We start from the raw sequence: 20,418 nt of genomic DNA on the forward strand, positions 1-20,418 counted from the left end.
ACATTTCTGTTAGGATTCCTAAACATATCTATTATATAAAAGGCTATAATTTCTGCAGAGTCAAGTATTTATAAAGTAAGAATTGCTATTGCTATAAAGTAGGAGTAGTTTTTATTGCTAATACTAGCTATCTTAATAGCCATTATTTTTTCCTTTGTTCTCTCAATTGAGACTAGTAGCCCAAAATCACAATTGGGCTTTATTATGCTGGACATTGTATATGGGTAAAAGGTGTTCCTTCAGCTGCCTGTGCTTCTCTGCATGGTGGATCAGTGGATAAAATATCAGAATAGCTCTGATAGTTTTATAATCAGAGAGAATTATTTAAGCACAAAATGCACTAAGCCGTGTTGTGCAAGAAGCAGTGGCTGTGTGTCTGTCACTCACAGTCTGGCTGTATCAGAATCTGCCCTTAAAGTCTTGTTCCAAAATGCCAGCCATTGCTTCTCTATAGTTTAATATTTGTAGTGACGTTTTATTTAAAATGCAATTAAGGAATCTCATTTGTAATGCGAATGTCTGTGAAATGTGAAAAGGAAGTGTGGCAGTGAGTTCCGCTGGGCTGGTTCTATTACTCTAAGGCCCCTTTACATTTCTCATCAGTACTGAGATGGCCTTAATATGAATATAAGTTGTGTATCTTCAGTTTTGAAGGACTTTTTACAGTGCCAGAAATACATAAAGGGGCATTAGTTTAAAAGGTAATCAAACCTTACATTGAACTCCCTCATGTGTATGTTTGCACATACATGTGTCCTTAAATATATGTTTATATGCATGAGGAAGGATTAGCAGGTTTTTTTTTAGTGTTTGCTAAGGAAATATAATACCACAGACTGATGTTTAAGAGGTCTAAAGGCAGTCTTTGGATCTTATACTGCGTAGTCCTGATCTAGTCAGCTGTTGATCTTCAACTGCACCAAGCAACACTGTTATTAGATTCCAAAATGTTACAAATGACAATAACAGAACAGATAACACTCTGAAATGGAAATATTGGAGGAAAAGAAACACAGACGGGGATCATTTTTCTGTTTATGTAAAAATGCTTTTATGTATGTTTATGTGTACCTACATTTTTCATTCTTTCCTTGAAATATTCAAGCTGAAAGACCCGGTGTGTTGCAGGGACAGGCGTGGAGAAGAGCCTGTCACATTCTCCTTGGCATAGACCAGTACTGTAAGTCTCCTTTATTCAGTATGTGCTAAAATGAGATTACACAGAGCAGACTTTACTCTACAAATTTGTATTACAGTCACCCCTTTGCCTTTGTGCAGATTTTGGATGGGAAATTCAGCATATGAACCAAATCCTCCTGTAAATACATCCATTGACTCAAGTGGCCTCTGTAGCACATCCTTAGTCACTCCATCCTACTTATTCCCTGCTATTTCCCCCTTCTCACTCCTTCTTTATTACTTTGATGCAAGGCAGAAGATAATCTTGAATTTTAACATTTCCTTTTGGCTTTTAATACTTATGTCCAGCATTTCATTCTAAAGGACCTACTGTAAAACCTAAAATATTGCAACAAGATATTCTGTGTCCCAACCTATCTCTATAGGTACGCTATGAAATAGATATTACAAGCCTGATTTTAGCACACTGACCCAAACTCAACCTTTTAGCATTCTCATAAAACTTCCTTCCTGCAGACAGCTTCGTGCCAGGTACTTCTGCCAAAGCATTAAATCTGAAGGTTGAATGGGGTGTCCCCTATTAGTGGAGCCTATGTCCTGATCCAAGTCCAGAGCAAGATCAGTAGGAAGTTTTATCACTGATTTTACTTAGTTTAAGAAAAGGACAGTAGACTTATATTAGAGAAGACTTTCAGAATGAAACACAGGAAAAAGTTCTCTGCAGATTTTTATTTTCAGATTTTTCAAATCAGTTTAAAAGAAACAGTGTAAAAAATCTAGTTCTTCCTGAAAATACTTGCTTAGGTGTATACTTACTGAATGTCTTTTTACTTCTTTCCTTTTTTTGTGCAAAAACAGAGGTTCTTAATATTAGCAAATGGCTGTAACGTCCACCATAAAAGCAGGAGATTCTATACCACATAGTAGAAACTCTAATAACAAATTTAGCCATTTTTGAATGTCTCAAGATAGCATGCAAAGGGAGCTTCCAAGCCAGTATCAGGGCACTGGACTTGCATTCAGACTGATGCTTTGACTACCTTTTGCTCTTGCAGAACTTCAGAATACTGCATCATTTGTAAGACTTGGATTTAAAGTTACTATTTGGTCATGACATAGTCTTTCTTTAGTAATAACAGGCAGTAAATGGCAGTTTTGAGGTGAAATCCTGTGGTTTTTTCTATTATTACAACTGTTATTGTTATTAAATGCTGAGCTGGCAGCCCATCCTGTTAGTTGCATGAAAGTTGCCATTGTACCACTTTCAACTGGTTATAATATTGCTAGATAGGCAATCGTATGGACTGGGAATGTTCTTTTTTGGCATACTGATACGTCTCTTTTTTTCTGTTCTCTCATTTTTTGAGGTGAAACATGGGGAAAAGCTTGGGGAGTTTTCCCACAACACAACTTTTGATGACCTCTTCATGGAAATACCCCATACCTCAGAGAAGGAACTAACTTTTGGGCCAGGAACCTGTCTTCTGCCAACCTGGTGAAAACTTAAGCAAACTGTAATGCTGAAAAATCATTGTTTACACATCCACAGTGGTGTTTTCTTTGGCTTTTAAGGAGACTCAGGTCTCTCAAGACTCTTTCTTGGGAGTGTGCATGGATACTTCTGACCAGATTTTATATATCCCAGTGACCAGTTGAGCATGCTGCAGGCAAGGGGCCTGGACAAAAATTGGCTTTTTCTGTGACTGTTTTTTTTGAGACCTCCATGCCAGGTTCTGACTGCACAGTAGAGCAGAGAGCAGACACCTGTTTGGTCTCTGTTCTGGGAGGCATCTGTTGCCCTTACTGATGTCCAGACAGTATGGAGGATAAAAAAATCCAGATTCACATATAAAAGGGATGAAAGCTAGATCAAAGGCAGAAAGAAAAGTTTTCATTGAGGTTCTGGAGAGAGAGTATTTGGAGCAGAAGAAGAAAGGACTGATGGTACCTGTAGGTATAGGGAGCTGGCAGAGTATTGAAGTAAGGACCATGGGACTAGAAACAGAGCTGTGACTGGCTTAGGCTGTGGAACGTGCCACACCAGGAGGAACAGGGCTAGGAACAATCTGGGGAAACAAAAGCAAGGACACCAAGCAAGGCACTGTGCTGCAGGGGAGGTCTGGAAACAGCTCAGGCAAGAAGGTTTGGCAGGGCTTTTGCAGAGGACTACCAAGATCTGACATGTGCAGCTGAGATCAAGAGAAGTTGTACTTCATATTTACAGACCGTTCTAAGGTATTAGGCCTGCCTAAAAATTGAGTTCTTGATGGTGTTGATTAGCCTTCAGAAAAGGAGGCTGAGGGGAGACCTTGTCGTTGTCTACAACTACCTGAAATGAGGTTGTAGCATGGAGGGGGTTGGTCTCTTCTCCCGAGTAACAGGGAGGTTTAGGTCGGACATTAGGAAAAATTTCTTCACAGGGTTGTCAGGCATTGGAACAGGCTGCCCAGGGAAGTGGTGGAGTCACCATCCCTGGACATGTTTAAAAGGCGTTTAGATGAGGTTCTTAGGGACATGGTTTAGTGCTAGAGTTAGGTTATGGTTGGAATTGATGATCCTGAGGGTCTCTTCCAAATGAAATGTTTCTATGATTCTATGTTTTGCAGTCAAAATAAGCCATTACTTCCATTTAGCAAGAGTATTAGCTATTTTTTACGTGCTGCAGCAAAATTCCTCATGCTAGGTAGGCTTGGTCAGACCTAGCAAGGTCCCTCTCTGTCCTAAGCACAGCTTTGTTTCACAGAAGGCTCAGTTTGACCCATAGCAAGTGTACAAATTTTTATGGCATGGGAGGAATAAAGGTTTAATTGATGTGGGATTAGTCTGGCTTTTATTACTAATCATTGGAGAAGCCTGAAGTACTTTATGTAGGTCATCCCAAACTAGACTCCTCCCTACATCATCATCTGCTTTGTTTATGCCACGCTAAAGAAAGCAGTTAATTCATACACTGTCAAAGTGCTAAATTTTGCAATCCAGATTCCCTACTGGTGGGAACTGGGACAGCTACCCAGGAGGAAATGAAACTGCTGCAGTTTATAACCAGATTATAGTTTCATCCTGGGCTGGTGTTATTTTTCATCTCAGTGGCTAAGCTGAGTTGATTTTGTGCTGTGAATCTTACCTGCACACACTGGCAGAAGGAAAGATGATCTGAAAGTTAAAGCTTTTCATCTAAGCTGTTCAATTCCTGTCGTGTTAGCATGATACTGAGTGAGTTAGTGACTTAAGCTTAGTGTCATCTCACTTCACCTTAAACACTTGATGAGAGAGAGATGCCTACATTAGGGCTTTTATCCCCTTCCCCAAGATCTAAATAGCCTCTAGACGCAAAACACTGTTTGTTGGTGGTTTTGTAAAAAGATCGCTAATCCCTAAGAAAATACTTCTGATCCTGGATTTTGGACTGATCTCATCTGAGATGAATTCCTGTAGATTTTGGTGGGAAGTAAATTGTTCCTGTGACATAACAGTTAAAAAAGGCTAAAGCCAATCACAAATTTGCCTTAGGAAGGGAGATAGAAAACAGCACCTCATATGATACAAATGTATTAGTCAGACAATTAGACCTGGTAAATCATGACGATTTATGGTACTGTTGAATACCCTCTGGCCTGCCTGTGCCTCTGGCCAGCCTAGCTTCAAAAATTACTTTTCCTGAGATGAAGTCTGATCACCTGCCACAGCTGGTTGCCCAGAGAAGTAACTTAGCATAGATTTTTTTATGTATTTGTCTCTTTGTCTGGGCACTCTCCATGTCATGGCTGCCATTTTTATTTCTGGAGCAAGTAACATCATGATGCTAATGAAATCACGTCTTGTTTCCCAGTACAGTATTTCCTAAAAGAACATCTACCATGCACAGTCTGCGAAGAATACATTTTTCAACTCATGCTCAGTGGCAAGTAGCCTTAGCATTGAAAATCTTGTAGAAACAGTGAATCTTATGCTAAAGAGGTACTTGCTTATGAGAATACATACTGTCCAAGGTTAAGAAGTCTTTGCTATATTAGGTGTGTTGTTGTAAGTATAATGGAGGGATACATAATGGTGATACCATCTTTTTATCAAATCCAGCTGACACTAAGGTCCTTATTTGGTGGTACACTGTGTTTAAGTAAGCATCTGTTTGCATAGATCTGTCAGCATTCTCATTATAAACCCATATTTTCACAAAGACATAAAGGGAGAGCAAACTTTAAACCAAGCTATAAGTTCTTTGTATGTAAATAATAAATCCACACAATATGCAGGGAGAAATTTCATGTGATGGTGTAACTGAAAAGAATAGGAGGTAGCTCAGAAAGAGATATATTTAAGGATATATATGTGCCTATCTTAGACTACTCCCTGTCTTTTGAATGTCGTACGTCTTTAACGTTTTTCATTTTAAATTTGTGTGCAAAACTGCATATGACTGTGCACAATATGTATCTATAGATTGTATGTGTCTCTCCATAGTAAAGAGGAGACAGATATTTAATGTGTGTGTGATACTGGGGCATGAGTATCTGAATTATATTAGTGGGAGGAACAAAAAAAGTCAGAGAGGGAGGAGGACTCTTAACTTGCACAAAACAGTGGGCTACAAAGATGATTAGGAACCTAGAGCCCCTTTCTTACAAAGAGAGACTGAGAGAGCTGGGTCTGCTCAGCCTGGAGAAGAGAAGCTGAGAGGGGATCTCATCAGTGTTTATAAATATCTCAAGGGTGGGTGTCAAAAGGATGGGACCAGACTCTTCAGTGGTGCCCAACAATGGGATGAGGGGTAATGGGCACAGACTGAAGCACAGGAGGTTCCGTCTAAACATGAGGAGAAACTTCTTTACTTTGAGGGTGCCAGAGCACTGGAACAGGCTGCCCAGAGAGGCTGTGGAGTCTCCTTCTCTGGAGACATTCAAAACCTGCCTGGACACATTCTTGTGCAATCTGCTCTGGTGAAGCTGCTTTAGCAGGGGGGTTGGACTCAATCTCCAGAGGTCCCTTCCAACCCCAACCGTTCTGTGATTCTATAATAAAACTGTGCAGCACCCAGCTCTTGGTCCTGCTAATTTGCCCACACCATACTGTTAGCTTCAGTGAGATGGCTTTTGAGCTTATGGGTTTCACTGGACCAAATCCGGAGTGTCAAGCATGTCCAGCATTGCTTCCAATAGGATTTTTCACATGGATAATCACACGCTATTGTGTTCCAGTGGCTGTTGCCTCACCATTGCAGGATAGGCCCATCCTCAGTGTGGACTGCTTGCCACATATTCAGTGACAATACTACAGGCAATGTCCTGTGTTGGTTATCCTACCCAAAGGAGCACACCTTCACTAAGCTGTGTTTGCCCAGCCTGCAGAGCACAGCTCCTAAGGCTGCCTAGCAGTTCAGGCTCATGATATGGGCAGGCAAGGATTGCATAAGCCTTCCTGCAAAGTGCTGTTGGAGCTGCTTCTCTGGTCCTGCCCAGTGATGCCCACAGCCTCTGCTTGGGCAGCCTGCCTGCACTCAAGTGGGGGTTCTGGGAGCAGAGACTCACCATGCCAATGGTCCTTCTGGGGGCTGCTCTCTCCAAGGGGTACGCACACATCTGTCTCATCTCTTCTCTTGGGTCCCAACACTGCGTAAAGTCCTGAGTCATGGGAAGTGCCAGGGAGAACCTCACAGACTATCAGCATAGCTGCAGGCTCAGAAAAAGCCTGACAAGACAGAGATAAAATCCTGACCCTACAAAATGAAGCAGAAAGAGCAAGATTTCCTGGTCCCTGAAGCAGAAGGGAACTTTTGCTGTTTGCTGCTCGCCTTCACCTCCATCGCCAACTTTGTGACTTGGTGAGTTTCACCACTAAAATACTGCTGAGGCCTCTAAGAAGCTGCATCTTGTCCTCTTCCACCACCTAGGACTCTGTAGTGCACAAAGCCATCATTTAGCCCCACATGTTATTCTTTAGCTCATGATTAAGTGTTTATATCCTCTTACTTTGCAACACAAATGTGATCTCATAATCATTCAGTGACTACTGCTATTGTTTTAACCATTTAAATTTCAATAATTTCCTTGATAATTCTGTTAAGGACATACTGATATATCTTTTCAAAGAAGAAACAGAAAGATACAATGTTCTTTCTGGCCATTGTTGTAAATATTGGGTTTAATTAGAATATTGTTTGAATATGATTTGGAAAACAAAGTACAAGCTCAGCTGAATGATGATTTGTAAAGCAGAATGAGTGAAACTCTAAGAATACGTAAAAGAATTCCTGATTTCTATTCCACCAAAGGAGATCTTGATTTCAATATAAGTTTTACTTGAGTAAAGACTTGTCAAGATTCAGACTGTAGTCTTTCTAATAGCAGTCTCTCTTGAGGGCCGTTTTAAGATCTCTGCAGAACAATAACACAGAAGAATGAGAGCCTGATCCAAAACTCATTGAAATCAAAGGAGGTTATTTCCATTATTCAAAAGAAGATTATAGACTGATGTACAGGAAAATATCAGGAATTATTTCTTCAGACTTCACAGGAAAACATTCAGCTGTAAGCATTATTGTTGATGGCAACCATTATGCTTATAGCTCCAAGAACAACGGCTCTTCTTCTTAACACAGTATTAGAACAAAAAAATACCTCAGTTTTAATATATTTTTTCTTGAAGATGGTGAAACTATTACCTTAAATCATTCTGAACAGGACAAAAAGATTTTAAAATCTAAATGAATGTCTATAATTCAATAATCTGATGCATTAAACAGTTTTGAAGTGCACTGTGATCTTTATAAAAACTTGTAAAAAATTCCTGTATTTTTCTTATTTTCAGATAAATATGTAATTCTTCTTGTAGGATGCTTTTAAGAAATAAAATATAAAAATGATACCTTTATTAATAAACCTACATTTTAGAGCAACACAAATGGAAGTTGACCAGTTAAGACTATATGCAATTTTCATCTTCATTACATTTTGTTGTGCATTTTACAGCAGGTAGGACTGCCTTTCCCTTCTAAGTGAATGCATTTTCAATAATTTAGACAGATATTTGGCTTTAAAATAATGTAGTTCAGGTATGGGATTGGTCAGCTGCATGGACATTTGGTCATTTTTTCTCTTCCTCCTTTCCCCAGAGCTGAACTTATATTCTTTTGAACCTACATCTCTAAGCGACTCAGTATTGGATTGCTTTGAGATGCTCATTTTGACTTTGAAGGGGCTTGATTTCCAAGGGAGCCAAAAACTACCAGTTCTCTGCTAATCTGCCATTCTTTGGATTTCTCAAACTAGATACCCAAAGAATAAATCCCTTAAGAAGTGTAGGCTTAATTCTGGCACCTCTGCAGTTGAAAGATTATTTTCCTTGCAATATTGAACCAGTGCAGGTACGTAAATCTCAAGAGATGGAATACTGGTCAGTTAAAGATGTTACTTTTCCAGCTGTCTTCCCATGCTGCTGTTACGCAGCAGTTGCTGTTCTCCAACAGAGGCAGCAGAATGGGAATTGCTCAGTCCGGTACCTCCAACCTTAATCTTCTGCTCAGTCTTGTCTACTGGAGTTGTATGTCTATGGGTAGTTTTTGAAACTCTGCTTCTAATGAGGAAAAACACTATGCATCATGTTGGAGCATTAACTCCGAAATTTGGGGTTTATTAAATTTGTGATTTTTCACTGTTTCATTGCTAGTCTGGATGTTGAAAGTGTGTAATACAGATAATATATATGATATATAGGTCATAATGCAATGGTCTGTCTGCGTTATCATTTACTTACAAGTGCCTTCTTCTAATCTCTTGCCAAGTGACTTGCAAGAGTGAAGCTTGAGAAAACCCCGCTACTCTCTATATTCCAAGTTCCCAAGCTCCTTGTTCTCTCTGAATTGCTAAAATAATTATGAAGAACTTATCTATATGTCGACTCTTGCCTTACAGCTCCAGAAACAGCTGTCTGAGCTGGATGAGGATGACTTATGCTATGAATTTCGTCGAGAACGTTTCACCGTCCATCGCACTCATTTGTATTTTCTACATTACGAATACGAGCCTGTTTCAGACAATACCGATGTAACTCTGGTGGCTCAGCTGTCAATGGACAGGTAGGGAAAATCTCTTCTTCATCTGGAAGCTTGAGACAATTAGTATTTTCTTGGAGAGAAATCTAACCATTTAATGCTTTAAGGAAAGAAAAAACTCACTTTCTTATAGAAACTTGCATGTCAGCCTGTAAAAACTTCCTTGACTTAAAAGTAGCACATGTAGATACCACACATGTATCCAGACTTCAGCTCTGAAGAGCACACACGAATGTTCACAAGAGGCTGAATACTGGAACTGCAGGGGTTTTTACTTGGCAGAATTGCTAAGTTTGTAATAGGCTTAGACAAGCAGTTGTAGCTGACCAAGTTTTTACACACAGTATTTCCTCATTATATAGTGTTAGTTTTGCTTTCATTGGCATTTTCCTTGCAGAAAATTTCAATCAGTGACTTTTCTTACAGCAAAAATAAAAACTAAACATTTTAGTTTCAAATTGGAAAGTGGAAAATAAACTTTTTTTTTTTAAATGTGCTAGCATGAAATGAAAAATCTCCTTTTGAGAGGAGTCATTGCATTTTTATATAAATGTTGATTTTCAGAATAACATTTCTAGTTTAACTCTTTTTCAACTGTCAGTTCTGATGTAAAGTGGAATTTCACTGATATTTCATTTGAGAAAAAGTGTTCTCTTAAGGACTCTAATAAAAATAAATACACTCCTGTGCTGCATAACATGAGAAAATTTTATGGCAAGTTCCACCTGCACCTTTCTGATCCCCACCATTGCAGTTAGTTGTTATTTTTCAGAAGCTCTGGAAGTGCAGTCTGGAGCTTTGTGAAATTTTAAATTGTTCATCTCCTTTTTCCTCCTGTTTCTCTTTTAGTTACTGCTATCAGAATGGGTTACAAAACAGATCAGAACTCCTTGAATATTAGCCAGAAATGGGTATTTCATTTAGCAGAGCACATACAGAATACAACATGACCCATGAATACCACCACTGCTACACCAGTAGAAGGAAGATCAGCAGTATTCCAGGAGAGGCAGAGGAATTCAGATCAACAAGACGTTTACAGCCTGTTTTAAAAATAAATGCAAACGAATGACGGCTGTTCTGTTTCACTGGTGCCTCAGCATTGCGTCCTGCACATTGTGTTATGATTTGCTATGCACATCAGTGTCTGTTCTATTGATTTTTAATTGAGGAAACATTTCTTAAGTGTTCACAAACCTTTGAGTAAAAAGCTAAAGAAATAAATTAAACCAGACCCTGAGCGAGTGCCACAGTAAATTAGGAAAGCTGGTGTGTGCACATGGTATATTTTCCCCCCAGAATTTAATTCAAAAGGCTGAGCTGGGGCTCAGTGCTGATTCACTGGCACTGATGCAAAGTCTGAGCATCTGTTTCCCTTTCTGGATCCTCACTGGGGCACATGTTTTTATTGATAGACAGAACCACACATTTTTATTCAGGAAGAACAGCCCTCCTGATAACTGTGCAGGAAAAATCTTCCCTGCTTCATTGCTGTGTTACTATAAATTATTGATTTGAGTTGGAAATACTTTCTTTCAGCTAAAATCAATAAATAATATCATACCAAAGAACTGTTTAGCTGCTTTGTTTTCTTTCACATCTTTCACTTACTGCCTTTTTTTTTTTGTATCTTCTTTTAACCACTTTTATTAAACTCCTCAAATATAGCTGTAGATGTTTAAGAATAGTATCTCAGATAGAAGATGGCATGTACATAAACAATGTGCTATACACTACATTTCTGCATCGTTCTTTCAAATGATCATCCAAGAAGAGGAAGGGCAAAAAAGCAGCTCCCAGTGTCTCCAGTCCTGTTGTAGCTGAGACTGGCCTGACTATTTTGACAGGCTGACATTTGGGGAATGGAAGAGACGGATGCAGTTTACGAGCTACCATTAATATCTTCAGATAGAAGCTTTGAGACAGACTTTGTCCAGTGTTGTTCATTATTGGTTAATTGTCACCTTTTATACTGGTGTGACATTTTCTTGAATAAGGGCTTGGTTGCATCACAGGTCAAGGGAGGTTATTGTCCCCCACTACTCTGCCCTGATGAGTCCACATCTGGAGTACTATGTCCAGTTCTGGCCTCCCCAGTTTACGAAGGACAAGGAATTACTGGAGGGAGTCCAGTGTTGGGCTGCAAAGATGATTAGAGGTCTGGAGCAGCTTGGGTCTGTTCAGCTTGGAGAAGAGAACCTGAGAGGGGATCTCATCAATGTTTATAAATATCTCAAGGGTGGGTGTCAAGAGGATGGGACCAGACTCCTTTCAGTGGTGCCCAACAATAGGATGAGGGGCAACAGGCACAGACTGAAGCACAGGAGGTTCCATCTAAACATTAGAAACTTTTTTGCCTTGAGGGTGCCAGAGCCCTGGAACAGGCTGCCCAGAGAGGTTGTGGAGTCTCCTTCTCTGGAGACATTCAGGACCCACCTGGACACATTCCTGTGAGATCTGCTCTGAGTGAACCTGCTTTAGCAGGTGGGTTGGACTGGATGATCTCCAGAGGTCCCTTCCAACCTCAACCATTCTGTGACTGTGGTTTTCATGTATGTATTTTGACTGGGCAGCCTTTTTGAAGGCATGGTATGTACCTGGGTTTCAGAGATCAGAGCAGGAGTTAGAAAAATGTCAGATCAGGACATGGACGAGGAAAGGCATGATTGGCATTACGCTGCTTGAAGTCCGAATGAGATGTAAATAGGTTGAGTATTCTTAAGAAGAAAAGTGAAAACAAATAATCTCACAAAACTATTGAATTTCAGCAGAATTCTGTTAACTGAAACAGACCTTTAAAAAAACTTAACAACTAAATTATGATCTCATTATTATGCAGCACAGGAGTGTATTTATTTTTATTAGAGTCCTTAAGAGAACACTTTCCTCAAGAGTGCTAACAAAACCAAAATAACTTGGTCATGTTGTGCTTAGAAACTCGTAATTCTAAGTTTTATGGTCAAAGGAGGCTATTGTAACAACCTACAGAGAGTAGATTATAGAGCATCACCCAGCAGTCCCCGAATGAAATTCGTGCAAGTGGAGCCTGTCAATAAGAACTATGCACCAAAATGGAGCATTCTAAAAGGAACTAAGCTGTCCAGCTGGAAATTTATACCAGCAAAAGCCAGTTACCATTTAAGTATCATGAAAAGCTTTGCAGGCATTATCAGGTATGCTGTTTAAATAAGTTATATATGCCATTTGTCCACTGCATGGAGTCCTTGAAAGGCATTTGCTGCATTTCTTCCTAGGCAAGCATTCCATTTTTATAATGCTGCCTTAAATCTGAGTGCTGATGAATTTGAGTCTCCTGATTAATAGGTCTTCACTATGTTGGAAAAATGAAAAGGGAAAAACAAACAAACAAGTATTTTTTTCTATTTATTATTTGTACAATAAAAAGCCTAAAGCCTTCACATACTTTTTAGATCTTTTTTATTGATCTGTGCTTCTAATTCGGCTGTATGTTTCAGGCTGATAATAACCTTTGTTTCAATAATAGGTAAAAAGAAAATAATGTACTAGGTGTAGACTAATAAATGTAATATCTCTTATGTAAGAAAAAATGATTGTATCATCTTGGATGTCATCACGATCATTCAGAAATGCAGGAAAAGTTATTAATGTTAAATCAGAATGTGTATTTGCTGGTATATCATTCCTTTCTGCTGCAAAGCTTAGGGAGATATTAGGAGAGGGAAATTATTTTCTCTGATTACAATGATGCAGAAAACTTTTCTTGTGTTCCGTATAAATATTAATAGGAAAAATCTAGTAATGTGGATTTGGAAGGGAGAGAAGATAATCATGTTATGTAGTCTACTCTTCCTAATTTTTCATAGGATATCTGACTAGGCTGTATAGATTCATTTCCCTTGTAACTCAAGAGACTTTGTAATCAGTCCTTGCTTTATTTTTGGATGGCATATCTTAATCTCTAGGCAATTCTCTGTAAATTACCAAAAGTGCTTAAATGATTTTGGCCAGGCGGGTTTGATTTGCGTTTGTATATGAGATCTTTTGTTGTCGTTTTCATCAATAGTATTGTAACTGTTGAAAGTTTTAAAAAATATATATTGATACAACCTGTTTTTAAAATAGTGTAATGAAATTTGAGATACTGCTAATATATATACAAATTAGTACTTTAAATGATGGTTTTGTCTGAAATACTCTTTTGACATTGCACAGTCTCTCCCTCCTTCTCTTCTTAATCCCTACATACAGTAAATCCCATTTCTATCAGTGTGTCATCCTTTTGCCCTTTCCCTGACAGTAAGTTTTTTTTCTAGTCGGTGCAAACGTTCACATAAGTCTGTATTCCCATGACTTTCAACAGCTTTTAAGATCTAAGTAGCTTGCAGAAATTGGAGGAAGGTTTTCCTAAACAGGAGGTAAAATGTTCCATGTGTCGGTACACCTTTCTTCTCCACAAGTGTGTGGAAGAGTGCTGCAGTGTGATAGTGTGTGAGGAAAGCTTGACCTGAAGTGTGAATTAAGCACCAGACCCTGATTAAGATTACGAGACCACTATCCTGTAAGTAGATCCACTTGGACAGATCCTTGCAACTGATCAAAGCTCCCATCAGATTAAATCCCATCGTCCATGTGGGTTTTCCTGCAGCATCAATCCTTAGGCAGAAAGGGTGGTATTGATTTCACCAAGCTTTAGGTATCTGAGTTGTGGGTGTGTGTATCTAAGCCAGGACCACCTTAGGCTCCCTTGCGTTCAGTGGAGAGCAGTAGGCGTAACTAGGGTGCAGTCCATCTGTCCAGCAGTAGACATCAACTTAGATGAGGTGAATTGTGCTATAGAAATATTTATTGCTTTCCACAGCATATAAAGTGACCTCAATCTGTCTCACCTAGAGACAGATATCTATGTTTGATCAGATGAACCCGGACAAAGAGTCCCAGACAGGGAGACAGCCTTTTCTTATTCTCACCCTTCCTCTTTCAGGCTCCAGATGCTTGAAGCCATCTGCAAACACTGGGAAGGTCCAATCAGCCTGGCACTCTACCTTTCTGATGCGGAAGCCCAGCAATTTCTGCGCTATGCCCAGGGCTCAGAAGTACTTATGAGCCGCCACAATGTTGGTTACCATATCGTGTACAAGGAGGGACAGTTCTATCCTGTGAATCTGTTGAGGAACGTGGCCATGAAGCACATCAGCACACCATACATGTTTCTGTCCGACATTGACTTCTTGCCCATGTATGGACTCTACGAGTACCTCAGGTAAATGGGCAGTGGAGGGATTTCCACTGCTGCCCTCATTTTCAGCCCCTCTTCACCCTACCCTTCTCACATATTCCCAAAATAATGCAGTTTGAGCAGATCTGAAAAAGGCAGCTTACAGATGTTTAAGGTGTGACAGTGCACAGCAAGGCACAAAAATGTTTAGGGTAGAGCAAGAGACTGTAACTGGAAATAAAGCAATATAGTTATGAAAGAAAAAAGGTCTAAATGTAAGCCCTGTTAGCCATGAGAATAATTGCTTCAGAGCAGCAGAAAAATCAATTTGAAAATTGAACTGGACTAAGTATTATCAAATGTGCAAGAACATCCTGTATTAGCATAGATGTGAACTGGACAATTCCCCTAAATGTCGCTGATTCTTAATGTCAGTGACAGAAAAAACATGCAAAGCATTACTGAGCTTGTTGTCCCTGTGACACACTCTTAATCCAGTTCCATATCTTGAAAAGAGGGTGATAGTCTAACCAGCTCAAAAGTATGACAGCAATGCCAGAACCCGTCAAGGCAAAATAAATACCATAAGGAAACTGGGAAGAGTAAACCTCAGTGTGTGTCATGTCATAATGAATGGGAGCAGATTGGGCTGAGCAAACTACAGACCTCTGATCCATTAACTGGTTTAATAAAGACCTTTTTCCCCTGCAGAGCCTGGTCATCTGAGGCCAGAGCATAGAGCAAGGAGGACACCCTGTGGCCAGACAGAGGAATTTCAGTTGTTTGGTCCTGACTAGTTTTGCTTTTCATCTTGGTAAAAGTTGATGGAAGTGTTCCAGTGAGGGTCTGTCTGTAGATGATCCCTTTCAGTCCGCAGGCCTGAGGTTTTGCAATGTGAGGAGAAATATGCCTTTCAATATTGTAATCTTATGGAGAAATTCCTTTTTTTCAAGCTTAGCAACTCAGTAAACTCTCTCTCACGTGGAGAATTAATTGCCATTTTCAATTTCTGCATCCATTTATGGGGCCTAATTCAGTATGGCTTTTAAGACACTGGATTTCAGTACTATCCTTGATGGTTTATCCCACCGTATCAGCTTGTTTCCAACTTATGTCAGGGATATTTCTTTTTGACTTACATTATGAGGGCTCAAAAATAATCCTGTCCCTTGCACACATTATCTGTTTCACGGTACGTTTGTTGGTGTTGGCTTTTCTGTTCTTTGATGTTAGTTTTGCATACTCGTACATTTCTTCAGATCGATGCTGCACACAGTAGGAGTAGCAGCTGTTGATACTGGCCTGTAGTACCAAAAAAGCAACTTATTCTTCTGTGCAGCTTCACAGTGCACTGATGGGAGCCAGCACTGAAAGGGAGAAGAGAGAAGACAGAATAGCGTGCCACAATACACTTGACATGCTACAACCAGAGAAATCGTTCTCACATGGTGATAATGTATTGTAGGACTAAAGGTACAGTGACGCCTCCAGTTGGTGCTGTTTCAGGAAAAAAACACAAACAAACAAACAAACAAAAACAAAAACAAAAAAACCACCAAAACAAAACACTCAGATTTGCACTGAAAGCTGTTGCATCCGTGACCTTGTGTTACTCCACATGCCTTTTCTGAGGTCCATACCACCTTAACTCTGACTGTGCCTCTCTCTTGCCTGGGAATATCAAAATTGCTAATCTATTGCTAGCAGCTCTTTAAAAAGGGATTGGATTTTTTTGCATATCTACTAAAGGCTTTTGTTGCTTTTTCAATAATGATTTTTCTGAGCTAAATAGCAGGGAAGTACAGTGATATTATTTTAAATACAGATACCCTGTATCTTTCTGCATTGACTGTTCCCACCACCTCTTCAAGTAGCTGTTTAGTGCTATCTGAGTGGCAGAAATTGTTTGTTAAAAAGATGTACAAACATTTTCGGCTTCATTTCCTCATATAGAACAACCGTAAGCAAATAGGAGTGGTGTGGTGTTTCAGGAATCACTTTGTACAGAATGAGCCAGACAAATCCCTCTCACTTGCCAGTTTGCTGACTTACGTGTGTCATATATTGTGTCTCTATAGACAATATGTTCTCAGAAAGAAAAGAATTTTTAAAAACATTTCAACAAATTGTGAAGGTGGTGTATGTGACAGGTTGTGGCTAGTTTTGAAGAAGCTGAAGGTTACCCGTCCATCTAGGTATTTATTGCTAGCACTTGGATTGGTGCTAATTGAGCTTTTTCACAGCTGCTAAGTAAGACCATTTCAATGCTCCATCAAACCTCTGTTTTGTCCCACCTTCCTCTTCCTGTGAAGTTCAAAAGGAAAGAAGAGTATTATTTAAAGATTGCCTGTTTATGACATTCAGACACTTTTGTGGTCTGTGCTGAGCTGAAGTCTGTTGTCACCCTCACTCATTAGTTACTGAGGTCATCTTGTCATTGCCACACAAGTAAAGGCTCTTCCTGGTTGCTACAAGTGAGGTGTGTGGGTCATCGTAAAGGTTCTTCTGACATAAAATAAGTAGGCAGGCTGCTTATCTACAGTTGTCACAGCTAGCATTAAAGTTCTTCCCCAACAGATTTTTGTAAAAAATGTGCCCTTTGCTTCCAGTGACACATTTAGCATGAATTGGGAGCTGACATCCAAGCTCTATCCACATGTTTTATACCTGTCACCTGCAACATGAGTTGTGACTTGTTTCTGGTGGTTATTCAGCATCTCAGCAAGAGACACACTTGATGTTGTGCCTCTTGATTTTTACTTTTCAGATGTCCCTGTAGGCTATGCATTCATTGCTTTTGCAGAGAGGAAGAATGTTCTAATGAATTTGACAGTGGACTGACAGCTCTCCAGTTCTTAGCGCAAACTCTGTTGACCTCAAACAAACCACTTACCAAGTCCTGATGGTGGAAGCTAATTTGAATTAATGGACTCTTGGGGTTTTTTTCTGAATTCAGTGCTCTAGATTTCTCACCTTTCTGCATCTGAGCTTCTCTGTTCTCCATAAATGGGAATATTACTATCTGCCCACATGAGGGTGGGCAGATTCTTTGTTAATTTTTGGAAAGTACTATGGAAAAGAAAAGATTGATATCAACATGATGAAGTTCATTCAACCTGTGAGGAGCCTCTTGTGATTTAAGATGCATTTCTTCCATGCCTTGCAAAAAATAGGGTTTATTAGTGGCTTAGAAACTTAACCCAATGTTCGCTGTATCAGAACACAAAGATTCCTGGGAAATTGTTTCCTGGACAACACCAGCTAATAGAAGGCTTTTCATGAAACCATATATCCTTGGTTTTGGAAAAAGGACAGATAAAATTGATATTGATATTGAATTGATATTACTGAATCCAAATAACAGCTCACATAAGGATATACAGGAATTAAACAGTTTTCCCAGTCCTAGTTTGCAGAATAACCCAATGTATTCCTTACACTATATTCCATGTATCTTGCAGCACCAACAGTGAAAATTTTCCTATTCCAAGTATCACAGAACCTGTCAACCAGCAAATGGCACCTCCACTCCAAACAGGAGAAAAAGTCACTCCCACAGAAGAGGAAATGTAGATTTGCTTCCAACAGGAAGAGGTTCGGTTTTCAGCTTGTTATCCAAGGAGCAGACAACCAGTCAAGTTAGCAGAAGAAAACTGAAGGTGTTTTTCTTCTCTGCCAAATCTTCCCTGCCTTTATCGCAATTCACATGATTTCTCTTGTCCTTTGTCACTCTGGTTCAACACTTGGATGTCAATACTGATTACTTCTTCCCCTTACATTGTCCTGTACGTCATCAAGTCCACATCGCAGGCAGGCTGTTCCACTCAGGGGTCAGTGCTGCTGACCATCTTGACTGTGTCTCAACTCCCAGGTCAGTTTTGATGAATCCTTCCACTTCGGGCTTAAAAATATGCACCTCACGTGCTCGCATATCTCTTGAAAATATAATATTTCTACAGAGATTATCACTCGAAGTACCTCTACCAGTTGCTGTGTTTGACGGCATCCACTACAAGCATCTTGGTTTTGGATCCCTGCTTCTCTCCACTTACCTAACTTTTCATATTGACCTTTGACAGTGCAAGTGATTTCAGCTCTTATATCAATTTGTTCTCTGACTTTGGTTTTCTTCATAAGGGTGCTGTCATCTGTTCAACAGTTTTGCCATTGACACCTGTATTAATTTTGCAGACACTCACTTTGGTGAGCAGGATTGTCTCCTATTCTTTGACAGTGCCAAGTACAGTAAGACTTTCATTTTTGCCTTAGACTTTTGAGCATAGCAACAGCCATAAATCAAAACTGCTGTTTCCTTGCAGAGACCAAAGCGTGAACGTCACTGCAAATATTACCTGATCCTTCCTAGAACCAAATCCCCAAAGCTGTACCACTGGAAGGCTGATAGATTGCACAGAGTCCAGAAAGCCTGAGATGTTGGACGAGAAACTGTGTTAGTGTGCACTGTTTGCAGAGAAGGTGTGAAGGTATGGAGGGGAAGAAGCATTAAGAGCGTCATGAAGGCTGGATGCTGACACTACTCAATGATTCTGGAAGGTCACGGAGGCTAATTGTGAAGGATTCATCTATTTGCATACAGATACCTTGGCCATTAGCCATGGTGAGGGAGAAGATAGTGAAAAAAGTACAAAAAAGTTGTAATAAGATGCTGTTAAAATCCTTCACTGAGATGTGGCAGGGGTTCTTTAAACAACGCAGACTTTACAGTAAGGTGCTGAGAACAGATTTCTTTTTATAGAACAGGCCTATAGGGTGGTGTGAATTCTCTAAAATTCAGATTTCATTAAATTGCCCTGCTCTTCTTCTTTTTCTCTAATGGCAATATAAATGAATTCTAGGTATTGTGGGCCCAGAAAAAGTGGTTTATTTGCTCCTTCTGTTATTATGACAGTGATCACAATTCCTTCATCTTATAAGACTGTAGAAAGTTTGCTGCTTGTCAACATTGTCCTTGATTGCTTGTTGCAAGAACATAAAAGTCAGGACAGTGAATCCTGTTAAGGGGAACTGACTTTGACAGGGAAAGAGAGGCATATTTCTCGTATGAAATATGAAGATAATGAAAGGAAAATCGAGACAGAGTTATTTCTAATGACAAGCATAGTAAGATTGAGTTTGGGGATGGAAAAGTAACTTATTTTTCTTTGAGTTTTCGTTTGTTGGGAAAGAATAAGCTGAATACCTCTGCCAGGTGGGGCATGAGATTGCTGAGCTCTTGCTCTCCTGCAGCAATTGTCCTAAGACCCCTGTCTGTAGAAGGGCTCTACTGTGCAAAATGTGCACTCACACACACACACACACTTACACACTGAAATGGTTTCAGTACATCCAGTGCACAGCTCTTCTCTGCAGGAAACAGCCTCTTTGCTCTACGCATAGAGTCAAACACAAATGAGCTCCAATCTCAGGGCACTACCATGCACATGATTAACAATACTCAAAAAAATACTGCTAGTATACTATTTTGCTGATTTGCACCATGTCCCATTGCAGTAGATCTGTGCCTTGCTTTGAACAAACACCAACCATCATGGCAACAGTGTTCTTCAACACGAATATCTGGTCCATAGTGATGTGAAGGTAACACTTTACTTGCAGGACACACAGAGCTCTAAAGCCAAGGTGAAAAGCAAGTAAGATGGCACAGCACAGGGAATAGCCAAGCTGAAATGCAACCAGGCTTTCCAGCTCCTCACCTTGTAAAGTCTCACTGAGCCCTGGATAAATCCCATTTTTTAGAACTGCCAGCTCTTTGTCATATATGTATTCTAGTAACACTCAACTATGTTTCTCTTAAAGGAGTGATCAGTTGGCCGTGCTCAGAGTGCTGGTTGAGCTCTGGGCGCGCCTGGACATGCATGGCAGCACTGATCAACCAAACGGCAAGCTCTTTTTGAACTGTGTCGTTCCCCCCACTCTTAGAGCAGCAGGTCAAAAGTAGAGGAAAATATGAAGCACCCCTAGGAAAAAACCTGGGCCATAGTTACATTTACAGGATCAAACTGCCCATACTTCG

General features: G+C 39.9%; 1 protein-coding gene across 3 annotated transcripts in view; it reads left to right on the forward strand.

Annotated features, from left to right (window-relative positions):
• LARGE1 (LARGE xylosyl- and glucuronyltransferase 1) overlaps nt 1-20,418 on the forward strand; it is a gene marked incomplete at both ends in the record, with an annotated part of 199,152 nt that overhangs the window by 168,449 nt on the left and 10,285 nt on the right. For all 3 annotated transcript variants that reach the window (XM_080359314.1, XM_080359315.1, XM_080359316.1), the window contains 2 exons: nt 9,048-9,211; nt 14,151-14,429. In XM_080359314.1, coding sequence (XP_080215440.1) covers nt 9,048-9,211; nt 14,151-14,429 — 443 coding nt within the window. The remainder of the gene's footprint in view (nt 1-9,047; nt 9,212-14,150; nt 14,430-20,418) is intronic.

Source organism: Nesoenas mayeri (genome assembly GCF_963082525.1).
Source record: "Nesoenas mayeri genome assembly, chromosome: 1".
NCBI lineage: Eukaryota > Metazoa > Chordata > Aves > Columbiformes > Columbidae > Nesoenas > Nesoenas mayeri.